General features: G+C 46.9%; 1 protein-coding gene across 1 annotated transcript in view; it reads right to left on the bottom strand.

Moving 5' to 3' along the window:
* CACHD1 (cache domain containing 1) overlaps nt 1-16,919 on the bottom strand; it is a 92,228-nt gene extending 75,309 nt beyond the window's left edge. Inside the window, 1 exon segment of the mRNA XM_036387673.2 lies at nt 16,684-16,919. Coding sequence (XP_036243566.1) covers nt 16,684-16,893 — 210 coding nt within the window. The 5' untranslated portion in view covers nt 16,894-16,919.
* Between the last annotated feature and the right edge of the window lie 733 nt (nt 16,920-17,652).

Genomic DNA, 17,652 nt, shown 5'->3' with positions numbered 1-17,652 from the left:
TCATTTTACATTAATTGTACACCCTTGAATTAACAAAAAAAAAGCTTTCTTTGATATTTGTGGAATCCCAGACTGGCTTGGGGTGGAAGAGACCTTGAAGCTCATCCAGTTCCCCCCCATGCCATGGGCAGGGACAGCTTCCACCAGAGCAGGCTGCTCCATTACTCAGGAGAGAAAACCCTCATCATTTCCCTTCGTTTGAAGCAAGAAGGTGAAATGCTCTGCATGGAAACTTCAAGAGAACAACACAACTTCAAGAGAATAACGCTTAGAAATAGCACTGGAACATTGAACTGGTCCTGAAATATTTCCAGGACCAACAGGGACATGGAGAGCACACGAGGTCCCCATCTCAGACTGTTCCCTACAACTTTCCCGCCCAGGAATTCAGAACTTCCTGGGAAAACCAAGGGAACCCACACAAAGTGACCAAAACCCACCAGGCACAGCTCTGTGACACCCCCAGGTGCTGCAGCAGGAGCAACCACCACCACCTGAGCCAGAAACTGCCCCCTCAGCAGTCCCAGCTCCTTCCACAACTCAGCTTCAGGGAATTCCTGAATCAGGATTTATCCCTCCAATCCAAACCAGCCCTGAGATTCAAACCATTTACCGAAAAAAAGAGTCCTCATGCTACAGCAAGGTTTGATCCCTGCATGAGCCACTCATTTCAGAGTTGAGCTTGATGATCCTTCCCAACTCAGAATAATCTGTGATTTTATTCCCTCTGTTTTAACTGTTTCTCCTCTTTGCCACGCCATGGACAATTGTTGCTCACCCCAGAGGTTACACAGATGTTAACAGCCACCAGAAGAGGCTGCTCAGATTTCAGTTTCTCCCCAAAAAGATGTGGACATTTCTACCTTCTTCTCCACAGGGACATTTTCAGCACACAGTGGCAGAGGAGGAGCCACAGCCATGGTGAGATGTGAGGAGCCCATGACCTGCAGCTCATCTGAGAGCAGAAGAGCTGGAAACAGCCTCCAACCTCTCGTTTTTGGGGGTAGAAATGTACTGAGCAAAGGAAAACCAGGACAAAAAAGACCAAATTGCCATTTCCTTGCCCAGACAAAAACAAATCCCAGCACCACATCTCACAGAACAAGAAGCTCTGCTCAGATTTTACAACTCCATAATTTATTACCACATTCGTTCCAGCAGATTTTTATTTTAAATATGAGCTCCCCCCAAAAAAGCCACATTTGGTTTTCAAAGATTCTTAATTTTCCTTTCTGTGGGGTATTACTGGATTTCCTTATCCTTGGAGAGTTTTATCTGGGATTACACACGTGTACCAAAACACAGCTGTTCCACTTCTTGGCTCCTTTATTTTTTTCCCAGAGAAAAACCTGCCTCTATCAGGCACCCAATTAGCTGCTCACTATCAAAAGGCTGCTTGGGCCTTTCATCTGCTTGAAAACTGGATTCAAGTGAGAGGGTGTCATGGAAACTGTGGCTGGGGTCATTTCCTGTTGCAGTTTTTCAGTCACCAAAAATAAAATAGCAATAACAATAATAGAAGGGTTTTTTACTGATTAAAAAAAAAAAAATTAGTGTTTGTTATCCCAGCTTGCAAAGCAGTAGCTGTGTGAAAAGGAAAATTATCTTATTTTTCATGAGAAATCTTCATCTGACAAAGCAGAAGCTGATTTCAATTCAGTGTTCAACACTCAAAAAACTGAAGATCACGTGCAGAACACAAAACTTGCAGCAAATATGCAGTGAAATTAATGAAGAATTTAAAATTAAAAGCCCAGCTCGCAGTTCTACCACAGAATGTTTGTTTCTCTAAGTATTTCACTGAGCAAGTGGGATAGAAAATTACAGATAATTATATAGGAGATTCTAGCTAATGAGCTAAGGACAGTGCTGAAAACTAAAACAGAAAAAAAAGAGAAAGTTCATGAACCAGGGAGCTTTCTGGCCTTAAGATAAGTCATAAACAGATGTAATTAAAATTAAAAAAAAAAAAAAAAAGAAGAAAACCTCAATCCATTGCCAGATTTTCTTCTATTTTGATGAAAAAAAGAGGGAGAGAAAAGAATACCATATATTTGCACACTTCCCAGATAATGGATTTCTTAAACACGGAGTTAAGCGAGGGGAAATAGGGAAATATGAATAAATTCCTCTTAGAGAGGAATCCTGGATCTGACTTCTGTGAGTGATCTTTGGTGAGAGGAGATTGAGGAATATCCATTTAGAGCACACCTAGGAAGGTCCTCACTTGGTTATACAGAAAACACCCCAAGTTCACTTGGCAGAAAGGCCCTGAGTGCTTCATCTCCAAAAATTTCTTCCAATAATTCAGCTGAAATTCTCCCTCGGCTCAACAACACCAATGCAGAACGTCTTGGCTGATCCTGAGACAGAAGTGCTTCCAAGCCCCACAGAAACAGAGCCCAGCCCTCTGCTTTTCACCCCGTTCCTGTTCCCCTGGCAGCATTTCCCAGCTGAATTCCCTTCCAGCCCCTGTGAGGGCACCTGGGTGCAGCCCAGCCCTGGGTTCCACCCTCAGCCACCCCACAACCAACAGCTCTGCCCTTGCAGGAGCTGCAGACGCTCAGCTCAAGGCAGACAGAACAACTTTGGCTCTCTCCACACCGTGGAATCTCCAGCATGGAAAACCAACAGCAAACGCGTGGATGAGACGGAGACAGGCAGCCCAAGGGAAGGAGCACGGGGAGGTTCACTGTGGTATCCATCCCCACACACCTGCCTGGAGCTGCCCAAGCAGCTCCTGGATCTTCCTCACCAGGATGTTTCCTTGGGAACACACACAAACAGCTCTTGCACGCCAACCTTCCCACCAGGGATGGCTCAGGGTGGACACCAGCAGGAATTTCTCCATGGAAAGGGTGCTCGGCCTCGGCAGGGGCTGCCCAGGGAGATTTGACTGATCACAGTGGACACCAGCAGGAATTTCTCCATGGAAAGGGTGCTCAGCCTCGGCAGGGGCTGCCCAGGGAGATTTGACTGATCACAGTGGACACCAGCAGGAATTTCTCCATGGAAAGGGTGCTCAGCCTCGGCAGGGGCTGCCCAGGGAGATTTGACTGATCACAGTGGACACCAGCAGGAATTTCTCCATGGAAAGGGCGCTCAGCCTCGGCAGGGGCTGCCCAGGGAGGTCTGGAGTCCCCATTCCTGGAGGTGGCACTCAGTGCCCTGGGCTGGGGACAAAGTGGGGATCGGGCACAGCTTGGACTCCACAGTCTTGGAGGGCTTTTCCAGCCTTAACAGTTCTGGGATCCGACCAAACTAGAAACCCCACTCCAATCACATCTAGCTAATTTCTAACTTAATTAAATACCTGCATTTTTTCTTGTGTATGTTCCCCCATCTCCACCATTTGGGGTTTTTTTTTTAATAATCTTCTCTCACTTCACCTTTACTCAGCAATTTCCAAACTGGAATAGATTTCCCAAAGTTTTTGCAGGAGCTGAAACTCTCTCTGCTTGTGACCCCACAAAGCACCACGTGAATTAGCAACAATAGACAATCAGGATCTTTTTCTTTATCAGACAATCCAGGAATTTTTTTGCTGAAGTTTCCCTCTTTTTGTTAATGGAAAGTTAAATATATATCCACTAAATTCTTGTTCTAATGAAGATTATTGCCAGGCCAAGCTGCACGCATCCATGACCTTGCAGCCTTATTTTTTGAGTATGAAAGGTAAGGTTAGAAAAAGCTTTTCTAAGACCCACAGACAGGAAACAAAACCTAGCTGAGAGATTAAACAGAAGATGAAAGACAACATCAAATCTCAGTTGACAAAAATAATAAATAACAAAAATTTTAAATAAATCAAACGCTGTTGTGGTACGTGGCCATTAGAGACAAACCTGAGAAATAAAGGGAGCGACAAAAGGTGTCCCAGTGTCCCCAGGTGTGGGGACACAGCCCGGGAAGGTCATTGGGAATGCACAGCCCCAGCTGGGGCAGGAGGAACCGCAGAGCCCCCAGCCCTCCCCCCCTGCCATCCTGCTCCCCATTATTCTCCACTCAAGCTGAAAGCCACAAGGGCTTTCCCTCGGCCCCGCCGTGTCAGGCAGACTTGGGAAGCTCGGCAGGAATTGCTGAGGGATCCAGGAAGGCACAAAAGGCTCCTGCCACAAAGGGCCCTTTCATCTGGGCCGTGTGGCCATTAAACACGTCCTGCTAATGTGCATGCGCTTTATAAAGTGATTATAAAGTGAGGGCTCAGTCACTAACTCAGCTGCACAATGAGATTTTTAAGTCTGTCACTGGAAAACTGGGATTTGAAATGAGGAGGTGGGAATGCTGCACAGCCCCTCTGAGTAACACTCAAGGCCTGGTAGCCCAGCTGAACATGGATTTTGTATGTTTTAAGGCTTTCATTTCTTTGTTTGGTGACACTCAGGCACCTCACACTGCCCAGGAAAGCATGGAAAAGAGGATTCAAGCCCTGACAGTGCCCCTGCACCAAACACGATGCTCTGAGGACACTGGAATCGCTGCTCTGGCAGGCTGGTAACAGAAAGTTAATAAATAAATAAATAATAGAAATAATAGATCAGATCTTGCTGTTACACCATGGATCAGGATGGATCAGGATGAACTGGTGAGCTGCCACCCCTGCTCCTACCCACACCAAAGCAGTGCACAGCCACTTCATCCTCTTTCTCCATCTTTTGCCTCCCTTTCCTTTTCCCACAGGGGCTCAGCCTCTCCTGAGATTCTGAAATAACTAAGACAGGTACAGATCCCTGACAGAGGATGTTATCTTCTGTCCACCCAAAGGAAAAAAATGTTTCTAAAAAAGTAATTAAAAAAGAATTTCTCTTTTTTTCTTTCTACATCATCAAAGCAAAGGCAGAAGTTGAGAATCCTCCCTGGCATGGGTGTGCCTGTGGGCCAGCTTTGCATTCTGGCCAGTGCAAACCACAGCCTTGCTATGGCAAGGTTTCCATATTTTAAATATATTTTTAGACTCAGGGCCCGATGCTGACACTGGCTCTAACTTCACTTCCGAGCCAGGATCCCAAAAAGAGTCCCAAACAGGCTGTGAATCTCTTTTCAGGATTAAAATTAAATGTCCTCTCCCAGGGGCAGCAGCAGCCGAACTCCAGTGCAGCTCCTCATGGGACGAGGAGGAAGAGCCGGCGGTGGCAGAACTGCTGGGGTTTGTCACACACACCAACATCAGGTGTGTGCTCCATCCATGCCCATCCCTGCAGGAACACAGGAACCAGAATGGTTTGGCTTGGAAGGGCCTTCAATCCCATCCCATCCCATCGCACCCTGCCATGGCAGGGACACCCTCCCCTGCCCAGGGTGTCCAGCCTGGCCTTGGGCACTGCCAGGGATCCAGGGGCAGCCCCAGCTGCTCTGGGCACCTGTGCCAGGGCCTCACAAGGAACAAATCTCTCCAAATACCCCAGCTAAACCTGCTCTCTCTCAGCTTCCAGCCATCCCTCCTTCTATCCCTCCACGCCCACATCAAAAACCCCTCACAGGTATCTTCCACCAAGCACAAAATTCCAGGGGATCTGGTGGCATCCTGTTATTTAATCCCTATTGGAATAATGATAATAATGCATATAAAAATGTATATAATACAGAATAAGTGTAATAATGTATATACAAATAATATGTTAACATTATTTATATCATTTATATACAAAATAATGTATATACAAATAACGTATATACAAATATATTAAAATTATATATAATTTATATACATAATGTATATAATACAATAATGTATATACAAATGATATATAGAAATTCTATTCATCGCTTATATACACAATAATGTATATACAAATAATGTATATATGAATAATATATTAAAATTTTATATATCATTTATATACATAATATATATACAAATAATAATTTATATACGGATAATATATAGAAACATTATATACATATATATACACATATATATACATATACATATATATACATATATACATACATATACATATATATACACATATACATATATATACACATATACACACATATACATATATATACACATATACATATATATACACATATACATATATATAAATATACATATATATATACACACATATATATAACACACATATATATATATACACATATATACACACACACATATATATATATATATATACACATACACATATATATATATAAAATAATGTATACAAAAAGAACATTGTTGGAGAGGTCCCTGCCACACCAGAGCTGCCACCAGGCCACCTCAGCTGTGCAGAGTGAGGCCAAGTGCCACGGGCAGGGAAGTGGCACTGGGAAGCAGGGGACAGGGAATGGCAAACAGGAATGGCAGAAATGGCAGCAAACAAGCAAAGCAGAGGCCAGGGAATGGGGAGTGACAGGGGAGGGCAGCAGAAACCCAGCCCTGCTGCTCCTGGCCCTGCAGTGCAGTTTGATGCACAAACTCCACAGAAGCCCCTGTGCTCACCAAGGAGCCACAGTTTGGGATGCAAGGCCCTGGACAAGAAGGGACAGTTTTTGTGTCACAGTTGGAGGAAGATGAGGGTCAATAAAACCAGGGAAGAGCCTGGAATGAAAGGGCAGTTTCTGTACCAAAGTTGCAGGAAGATGAGGGTCAATAAAACCAGGGAAGAGCCTGGAATGAGCCTGACCTACACAGTGTGCACCCGCACTGTACATCAAGAACATTCCAAAGAATTCCAAATGAACACCTTCCCTCAGTAAATATTTGAATCACTGTTATCCCTTTCCCTGCTTGTTTTTCCTCCTCTTCACCCTGACTTTTCAGGCTCTGAAGCCACCAGACAACACACACCCCAGGCAGGTCTGAGGTTTCCAAGGAGCCCTCCCAGAGCAACTCTGCATTCATTTCATCCCCACCCCACATCTTCCCTTCCCAAAACAGCTGCTGCACCTTTGCTCCTCCAGGAGAAATCCACCATTCCAAGCACTGAACACCATGGTGATGGATGTTGGGTTGCATTTATTTTTGGAGGCTGAGGTTCTATTCTTGGAAAGGTAGGAAAAAGCAGCATTTCAAAGTCTGAGGTTGCAATTACCAGAATATACTTTTTTTAAAAAAATGTATTTCTAGACTTTCAGCCAACCACTTGCTGAATAAATACATAAATAATGAAGGGGGAGGCAAAATTCTATTTCTGTGACATCACAGTGAATCGATATTTTAAAATTAATGAGATTGAATTTCACACCAAATAAAAATAAACAACTGGTCATTTCTATTTCTATTAAACAAGTTATCTCCTATCATGGCTGTGTTGGGGTTGCTTTAATTTTGGCTTTGCAGGCAGTAGTTCTAATGGAAATACAGCATCACCAGTATGTCAGTATTTAAAATTTCAGAAACCAAACACAACTTCTGGAATAAAATCCTGTGTTCCCAGTGGTGAACTCAGCACAGCAGAGGTTCCTCTCTGCCAAGAACAGCTGCATCATCAGTGAGCTGAATTTAACAACTTCAAGACCATCAAGCACATCCATCAAAGCAGCTACTGAAATGGTCTAGGGATTGTAAAATATAACAGCAGCAGAATTCAAAAGGAAGAGCCAGAATAGGATCCTTTATAATTATAGCTTCCTTTCAGTCAAAAATAAAAAATTAAAGAGAAGATTTCTTGTTTTCCCCAACTGCACTAATGAGAAGCTTGGCTACTTAGTGCCACTAGGTTTGGGTTTGCAACCTCCACCTCGGTGAAGCTCATCTGAAGCTAAAACCTCTCAGAAGTTCACAATTTCCATCCTCCTCCTGCAATGTATGTAAATATCATCTCTCTTCCATTTTTAAAATCAAAACCTCCTTCAAGGAAGACACAGGAGACTGTGTAGCCAGGAATAAGAATTTCTAATTTTAATCACAGAGATCAAAGCCTGAAATGCACAGTTTAAAGCCAGCAGCCTGACCACAGCTGCCTACTGTGACAAACAAGCATCCTCAGTGCTTATTCCTGCCTGCTCCAGAAAGTGCAGTTTTCCCTCTGAAATGCTGTGTGCAGCTGAACTCCACCAAAACAGAGCAAGGGAAGAAATCCCACAGCACACCTGGCAGTCCTGGCCAGCCACTGGCAAAAGGAATCAAAGACAATTCTGAAATTCATATTCCAGACAATTCCTTGGGCAAACAATGTGCCCAAGGAAGTCTAACTACCTACAGCTGTGGCTTATTTAAATTAAATATCCTTTCATTGTTAAAACTGCTAAGTGTATTAACCTCAAATTAAAAACATGTCTATGCTTATCCTTCTGTGCCTTCCATACCACACAAAAATCCTGTCTCCAAAATGTTGGTTTGGCCCCTCTGGAATACACTGTCCATGAGGGCTTGACCAGACTGTTGCCAACTGGAAATAGAGGATAGAGAAAAAAAATGGCCTTTTAAATTTTTATTTTTTTGCAGCTTCAGCTTCCAGTAATGAAATACAAACTGCAATTTAGGATCCACAGTGGAAGTGGCTTTTCCTCCTCCTTTCACACTCCTTGCAATGGGACATGCTGCTTCTTTCCTATTCTCCCATTAGTTCTTTATCAACAGTCAGAAATCCCACATGATCTCAATATTGGAGAAAAGAGGAAAACCAATCTGTTCATTGACTGACCACAAACAAGGCAATACAAATAACCTGATGTGATCTCCTTCTGTGCCCACCTCCCACCAGCAGCTGCCCCTGGGCTGGTTTGCAAAGGCAACCACCAAAAGCAAAATTTACTTTTTGGAGAATTTACTTCTGCCCCCACAAAATGCACAATTCCACAGCCACCCCAAGGTGGGGTATTGTTCATTGACGGGTATTCCCAAAAAGCTCTCCTGGCTTCCAGCACATCCAACACCTCAGCAGCCCAAAAAGCCTCACACCACTCATTTTTCTCTTGCAGTACAAGTTAACCATGACCACAATCCCAGTTCCCAGGTTTGTTTTGGGAAGCATCAGGAGCTGAGCCATCATCCCACACCGGAGCAATCCCACCTGACACTAATGATAGTTACTTCTGTTGAAGCTGTGAGCAGTCACCAAATTTTATCATTCTATTCTTTTCTTTTCTAGCCTTCTAATGAAATCCTTTCTTCTATTCTTTTAGTATAGTTTGAATATATCATTTTCTTTTAATGTAATATATATCATAAAATAATAAATCAACCTTCTAAAACATAAGAGTCAAAATTCTCTCTCTTCCCTCGTCCTAAAACCCCTGCAAACACCTCCCCAGGGTTTGTCTGATGTGAGTCCTGAGGTGAGACACAGCCCAAAGGGAAATGGTTCTAATTCTTCCTTTGCTGAAAGGGAGAGAAGCAGGGCCAGGGAGGTCACTGGGAGCCCCTCAGCCCTTTGCTGTGGTACCCCCACATCACCTCTGCCAAGCTGAACTTATCTCCACATGCACTTTGGTGTGAAATCCCCCAAAAACAGCACCAAAAACAATCCCACCTGGGTGAACACACCAAAAATTCAGCTTAAGGCGTTCCAGCTCCTAGAAACTTTTATGGCAACCTCCAGATGTGTCTATTTTGAAGGGTTCCTTTTCCCCTGGCCTCACTCCCACCTGTGACAAGCCAAAGTACAGCCAGAAATTCCTACAGCATCGCAGGGATATGTGCAAAAGAAGGTCAAAGCTGGACAGGGAGCACTGGCTAGACAGTTCTGCAGACATGCTGAAAGGAAAATCACAGTTTTTTATCCAAAAGGTGGAAGGGAGTTCATATCAGACAGTCCAAGTTGTGCAAATCTCTGAGCTCAGAGGCCAACAGCTCCACAAAAAGCTGTTTTCATCAGCTGCTCCTGACTGGGAAGCTGCTGAAGGGAGATGGAACAGTTTGCTTTTACTAATTCTTGTAATTGTGCAAATATACTTCTGCAAAATCTCTTGGGAGGCTCTCCATGGAGGCAGTTGATAAAGTGACTCCATTAACACTTTTCCTGGGATTGGAAATGAGCGCTCCTGATTTGTGGCACCAGGATTGTTTCAAAAGTCAGCTCAGATTCTCACTGCTAAAGCAGACACATAATTTCATCCAGATTTCTGCACAGGGTAAGAACACACAGAGCACAAGATTCAAGCAATAACTTGGCTTATGTTTTATATCAGAAAAGGAAAATTTCCACAACAGACATTGCATAAGCAGCAGTGTTTTTATGCTGTTTTCCATGGAAAAGAGAACACAAGGATATGTATCCTTTCAGATTTCACTAACACTGCATGGTACTGAACAACAACAAGCTACAGGAAAATGATGATTGAGGAGTGCAGGCTCTCCATATTTTTACACTTTATTCTGCATGAAACCTACAATACAAGAGCTATTAATCAAAACCTCAGCAAAATTTTTGACGTACAAAACAAAGATTGATGCATCAGGTAAGTCACTAAAATTGCAATTATTAAGTTATATTATTCATCTACAGAAAAAAAAATTAGAAAGAAAAAAAATTAGTATTTTCCTATTCAGATGCATCAAAATAAATCATTTCTGGGCCATGATCCAACCCTTATCCAGGAAGTGTTGCCATTTCCAGGCTCACAGAGACCCAAGCTCAGGTACCCCAGACCCCAGCCCCAGCTATGGAGCACCCCAACAATATGGAAATAAACAAAATTTGGGGCAATTCCTTAGAGCTGGGCACTTCCACACAGGAGAGCAATGAATGACAAGGCTCTGAGCATTTCTTGGCCAATTCCTCCCAAAAACCGACAAACAAAAAAAATCCGTTTACTCTTAATTCTCCCTTTTAATATATAGATATAAAAGAAAAACTGGAAAACACATGCACAAGAAAACTTTTTTTTTTTCCAATTCAAACACATCCTGCCTCTCTGAAAGAAGAGAATTTCTCTACGTTTTTTCCAACAAAAATTAGGCTATTTTCTCCCCAGTGCCTGCCTAGGCTATGACAGCAGAGCAGCTTCTCAGGCACCAACCACTCCAAAAACCAAGAGTGCATTTCCCTGCGCGCCTTCCTCGTGTTATCAGCCCTGGCACAGCCGAGCTCCCCAATCACCTCCCAGGAGATCTGAATTCCTGCTGTCCCCGGGATCCTCGGGCACAGCTCATTATCTGCCAGCCCACCTTGCTGCTCCACAGCCCAACTTTTATCTGGCGGGGCCAGCTGCATTCCCGGTGTTTGAAGTGGAATGTCAGCCCCGGCTGATGCCACAGCGCTGAGGATGCCCCGGCCCTTTGAAGAGGCGGCTCAAAGCCTGATTAAAAATTCAGATTTGGTCTGCCCTTCCACCAGGACCTTCTCGCTGCCTTTTGGAAATGGTTCATGGCAGGAAAAAAAAGGAATATGTGTGGAAAAGGATAAAAAAACTTGGGCTGCCAGAGAGGCTCGGATAAAGCTGCTGTAGCTGGACTCAAACTAAGGCATAATCATGGAAAACAGATGAGGTTTTCCTCCACTGGTTTCTGCTCCGTAATAATTGCTACAGCACACACTACTGCCAAATAATATCTAAATAACCCAAAAAGGTACAATCAAACACTTAACAGCCTTCCTTACTTATGGGTTGTTTTTTTTTTTTGGTATTTCAGCTTCACAAGATGAAAATAATAGGAAAAAAAAAATCAGCAGTTTTTTTGTGCTGAGGGTGCACAAGGTCCAGGTTTCAGAGCTGGAGGACGTGGGGTTTTACAGCACTTGCTGTGCAAGTGCCTCACACTCACCACAGATTTATTTATAAAGACCCATCAAAAGAAGTGGAGAAATGTGTGAAACCCCTGATTTCAGAGATGGAGGACCACGGTTCTGGTATTTATACTGGTCTGCAGGACAGCTCAAAATGGGATTTATCTCTTCTAAGTAGTAAATCCAATAGCCAGAATCCCATTAGAAAAAATAAATAATGCTGCATTCTGTCAACGCTCATTTTAAAAAGGACTGAAAAAATGGACAGTTCTGGTGACTCCAACTCTTTGCCATTACCCAAAAATCCTCAAAGAATGTGGATTTTTCAGCCCATATAAACCCTTGGACATGTCTCTGTCTCCGTGTTGTGCTTGTCTGAGCACAATCTGTTCTTCTTGAAAAACATATGGCCAGACAAGCTATTAGGGAGAGAAATAAATAAATAATACGCTTGCCAATCAACCAGGAGAAGCCTGTACTAAGCTGTTATTTTACACATCACTGCATCACCTGATGTATTAATATATTATTGTTTGCACAGTATTAATACTAAAAATAAACAGGAAAAAAGTGACCAGCAAACTGCTTTCTTTTGGGGTTTTTTTTTTTTCAGATTCAAAATGCATTTTTTTAATTCCAGTCCCCAAGATCAGTAGCAGACAATGAGAAAGGGCTGTGCTTCCTTCTCAGAGTAGGAGCTAAGGATTAAGATGGCAGAGCTGCCTTCACAAATATCCGAGGCCCTCTGGGCCTACAACTTTTGTTACTGTCTGGCTGGAAACATCAACATGCATTTTGAGAGTTATAGAGGCATTTAATGCTTTTCATCTTCAAAGCATTTCTTACTCCTTTCAACTCTGGCTGCAAGTATTATATCCCTGTTTTGGAGATGGAAACGTTACCTTGACCCACAATACCAAAAAATATTCCTCACCTCACCCAGAGCAGATTTAGAGGGTTAAACCTCACCAAAACCAAACCAACCGCTCACAAAAGTTCTGATTTATTCTTTACCTGCCTTCACCTCCCAGCTAAAGAATTTCAGTTGTTTCAACCAACAACCTACCCCTGTAATTTCAGCCAGGCCAGAGAAGCTGGGATCAGACAAGCCAGGTAACAGCGATGGTGAAACTCCACCCGCAGACCAGGTCATGCCACAACCACCAATTCAGTTATAATTTTAGTAAAAAAAGGCTCTTAACTTTTAATTAGTGCTGAGTGCCAGCTCTGCCCAGGAGAATACATTACAGGACTGCCACACAAGTAGTCATCGACCGAGCTGCAGCCCTTGGCAGGCCATGCCATGGGACACTGAGAGTTTGCTGAGGAATGACAAGAACACGGAGCTGGGAGTGCCCACTGCCTCCCAAGGATGCAGCCTGCTGCCAGCAGTGCTCCCTGGAATGGCAGGGATGCTGCCAACGTGCTCTGGCTGCCCAGAAACAAAGGAACACTCACAGGTGACTGTGGTACAGCACAACCCTTCTCCAGCACCCTCCGTCCTGCAGGAGGGAGAGGAAGGGAAGAGATTGTGGTGAGGATGTTTCTGCTTGATTTGGGAAATGACTTTGGGCAGAAACATAAACGGATCACCTCTGCTGCTCAGGGCAAAAACCTCTGTAAAAATGTGTATGTACACAGCACTCACACCCCAGCACGGGAAAGGGAAGACACAGAATATTAAGACACAGCAACATCATTAACTGGGGGTTTGGCAGAACTGCCAAACAGAGGGGGAACAATAATTAATCAGAGCAACAGAGAAAAATCAGACAACTGATGAACTTTCAATATTTAACCACTCGTGGAGAAAGAACACAGAGGCAGACACCCAGGAACCCACACACGCTGCAGAGCCCAGCACGTGTTCTCACTAAGGGCATCCCTGGCACGGTACAAACATGTATATTCTAATTGGAAATTTAAATAAGAAACTCTTAAGCTGCTGTTCAACACATCCAGCAAATGATGCAACTCACGAGTTGTCACCTACACTACATGATCCTCAGCTGCTCTAGGCAGTACCATTCAAGGAATAAATTTATAAATGAAACCAGAGCACTTGCATGGGCGAGGAAACAAAGCACTCCCCCAAGGTGACAGTCAGACACTGCCCTCATGCAAGGCTCTGGAAATAGAAAGCAGTGGTGTGAGTGCCAAAAATCAATGGTCACACTGGTGTGCCACCAGAATCCTCTCTCATCCTCAGTCTGTCTGTAGCTTCAACCTCTCTTCCAGCTGTACCCCACTCCTCTCAACAATGCCAAATGATGTGATTTTATGAGGAGCAGTCAGCCCTCACTGCTGCTGGAGCAGTGCCATGAAGCACAGGTACAAGGAGAAGGTGCCACAGGAAGGAGACACCGGACAGAGAAGGAGCTGGTTCACAGCACCGCCAGTGCTCCCGCAGAAATCTGATTTATTTCTTATCCCACAGCTTCCATTACTCCCTGCCCCTCCTCACAGGCATTTAAGGCTCACAAATTCCATCCTTCTCCTCTTACCTCTTCCACCTGCTCCTCTGGTGTCCGCTCTGGAGTCTCCACCTCATCTCATCCTGCCTTCCTGCACTTACGGAGGCTCTGTCCAGACCTTCCTCTTCTCCCAGACTCAAAACACACCCAACCAACCTCTCACCTTGGCTCTACTGAAGCATTCCCACCTGCTCCCGCACTCATTGGATGCTTCCTGCCCACCTCCAGCTCAGACCCTTCCTGCAAAGCCCCCTGGTGACACCACCACCTCCTGCCTGTGAGCAGGATGTGCAGATGTGGGAGCCACAGCAGGCAAGGACCAGAGCGTGGGGAGAGCACGCAAGGGAAGCACTGGATCCTGCCACTTCCTCCTCTCTGGTTTGTGAAGCAAATAAAACTAACAGCTGGATGTCAACCCTTCCTCCCTCCACCACAGCTTCCCCTCACCACTCCTGATTTGGGGCCTGCCACCCTCTAAACCAGGACAACACCCTTGGATTTGTATCCACTTAAAGCAGGGAAGTGTTCTCACTCTCCTGCCAAAGTCCCACACCTTTCTTTTCTGTTTTTTCTGCAAACACGACCTGTCTGCATCATCCCAACATCCCCACTGTGGCACCTGGCACCAGGTGCTCACCACCACTCACCAACAGCCCTGAACACGCAGAAATAATGGGGAATTCTGTGCCAGCTACACCCATCCCTGCCTGAGCAGGCTTTGGAAATTTCAGCCCTAAAACCAAGTGAGAAGCATGGGCAGCAGTGACACATGTCATAACATTTTTTATTCTACTGTAGGAGGTCAGCAAAAAAAGCTTCTAAAATCAGGGGAGGTTTGTTCCCACCGGTTTTTAATCTTAAACAGCTGTAACAATGTTCCAGGGGGGAGCAAAGGACAGGCTGGGCATTAGCGTGATGAGAGTTGAGACAGTCAAAATACGAAGCATATAAAAATAGAGCTGAGTATGAAAAGGGTTTCAGTTTAACTACCAGTTCCACCACATTAAATTACTCCAATTAATAGTAAACAGAATTTTAACATTATTTGCATCTCCGTGCACTGGCATCCAGATTGTTCCCGAGCTCGGATCATCGGTACAATTCTTGGAAAGAAAACCTGGCTCATCCTATGGTTAATTCTTGTAACAATGTATATTTCTGTGAGCTGCTTTTTCAAATACAACACGCGTTGAGGTGATCGTATTATAATTTTTTTAACGCCAGAAACGGATTTAGCAATGCAATTATACTGCCTTAATTTGCATTAACAGAGACTCCACCAAAGCAAAGGATTATGCTTCTATCTTTTGAGGGGAAATACACACATGCGTATGCACGGCAGAAGGGGAAAAAAAAGGACTTCCTTGAATTCAGTACATCAATAATGTACCTTGTTAAGTGAAGTCATTTAAATCCGCGTCTTCTCAGCATCAAGGACAAGAGACAGCTCAGTGTTTGCCCGGACAAAACGAGCCCTAGGAGGCCGCCCAGCACAATGATGGTCCAGAGGTGAGAGAATGCAGCCAGTTTAGAGAAGATAAAAGGCCATTTGGGTAGAGACCCCCGCTGATCCTATGAAAGTGTCTCCTTTTCAATCTGGGAGGCTTTTAAAACTGCATTTGCTACTGACCATACCTTCCCCTGAAAGCCGCCCGGGATCCGATTTCACTTTTCCCCCCTCCAGAGAGGGTCGGCAGCCGCCGGCTGTACCGCAGGTACCAGCTCTCCCTGCAAGTCCCACCGGCCTCCAGCAGAGCACCCGCAAACAGCACACAACTCCGGCAAGGAGAACAGCCTTCCCCCGAATGCAGCATCCCAACAAACTCCTCCGGCCGCACTCTGGGGCCGGCAGCCATCGCTTCCCCGACCGCCCCGCAGCTCCTGCCCGCGGGATGCTCGGCCGGGACCGGCTCAGCCCCGAGCCCCCCGCCCGGAGCTGCTCCGGGGCACGGCGGGCTCAGCCCCGAGCCCGGGCTCGGGCCCCTCCGCGGCTGCGGGAGGCGGTTTCGGCTGCTCCTATTGTGTAAATCGCAAATAAAACAAGAAACTGCCCGTGCCCCGCCGCTACGGCCGAGCTCGCCTTCGGGCGGGAGGCACTGCGGGGGAAGCGGGACCAGAGAGAACCGGGAATGAGGGAGCGGGGCCGGGGAGAGCCGGGGCTGGGGAGAGCCGGGGCTGAGGGAAACAGGGACGGGGCGAGCCGAGGCTGAGGGGAACGGGGACGGGGAGAGCCGGGACTGAGGGAAACGGGGACGGGGCGAGCCGAGGCTGAGGGGAACAGGGACGGGGCTGAGCCGGGGCTGAGGGGACGGGGAGCCGGGGCTGAGCGGAGCTGGGGCTGACGGGAACGGGGCTGAGGGAGCGGGGCCGGGGAGAGCCGGAGCTGAGGGGACCGGGGCCAGAGAAGCCGGGCAGCCCGCGCAGGGGGGAGGGAAAGTTTGAGAAGAAGAAAAGAACCGATGGAAGAAAGAAAGAAAGGAATGGAGAGAGAAAGGGCAAGGCAGGAATCGGGAAGAGCGTGTGGAGGAGGGAGGGAGGGAAGGAAGGAAGGAGGGAAAACCAGGCGAGGCGCGGGCCGGGCCGGGCCGTACCTGCATGGTGACGACCCTCAGCTCCTCGGTGGCGAGTTTCCTCATCTGGCTGGCCAGGACTTGCGCCTCGTCCAGGATGGAGAACTCCGCCTCGGCGGCGCCCAGCGCGCACAGCAGCGCCAGGCACAGGAGGCCGAGCGGCCCCCGGTCCCCCCGGGCAGGGGCAGCGGCGGCGGCGCGGGGCTGCAGCCGCCCGCCGCCCCGCGCCATGCTGGGGGAGCGCCGCGGGCAGCGCCGGCCGCGGGCAGCGCCTGCCCCGCTCAGGGGCCGCCCGCCATGCAGGGGACGGCGGCGGGCGCTGCCCCGCGCCCGGCTCCGCGCTCACGGCGCTCGGCGGGGCCCGCGCTCCGCGGCCCCGGCGCTGGAGAGAGACGGAGAGACGCAAACTGCGGCGCGGAGGAGGAGCGGGAGCGGCGGGGCCGAGCGGAGGCGCCGCGGGCAGGGGGAGGCGTCTGGGGCCGCCGCGCTGCGGGCGGGGGCCGGGCCGGGCCCCCCGCGCCAGCCCCGCCCCGGAGGCCGCCGTGCCCCCGGACCGGGCGGGGGACACGGAGCGGGGCGGCTTCCATCGGCCGGCAGCGCCTTCCGAACGGTCACCGCTCTGCCTCCTCGGATCTTTTAAAAATCTTTTAAAACTCTTTTAAAACTTTTTTTTCTTCCCCTTTTATTGCATTTATTTTGTTTTATCAGTGTTCGACGTCTCCTTTCGCAACCCCGAGCACGAAGCCATCCGTCCCCCGGCCACGGCGCCGCCCAGCGCGGCCTCGTGTCGGGCAGCGAGCCTTGAGGAAATGTTTGTAGTGCAACTGACATGGGCAATAAACAAATAAATGAATGCAAGGAACGGCGGCAAACACACAGCTGCACCCCCTGGAAGAGGGAAGAGCAGCACGGATAAAACGACGAGCCGAGATACCTGGAGAAACGTCCCCTTTGGGGCAGGAAATAAAGAATCATTGAATGGTTTGGGTT

The sequence above is a fragment of the Molothrus ater genome, chromosome 9, assembly GCF_012460135.2.
Source record: "Molothrus ater isolate BHLD 08-10-18 breed brown headed cowbird chromosome 9, BPBGC_Mater_1.1, whole genome shotgun sequence".
Taxonomy (NCBI): Eukaryota; Metazoa; Chordata; class Aves; order Passeriformes; family Icteridae; genus Molothrus; species Molothrus ater.
The sequence above is the reverse complement of the archived record's forward strand: the minus strand, read 5'-3'. Positions and strand labels throughout refer to the sequence as shown.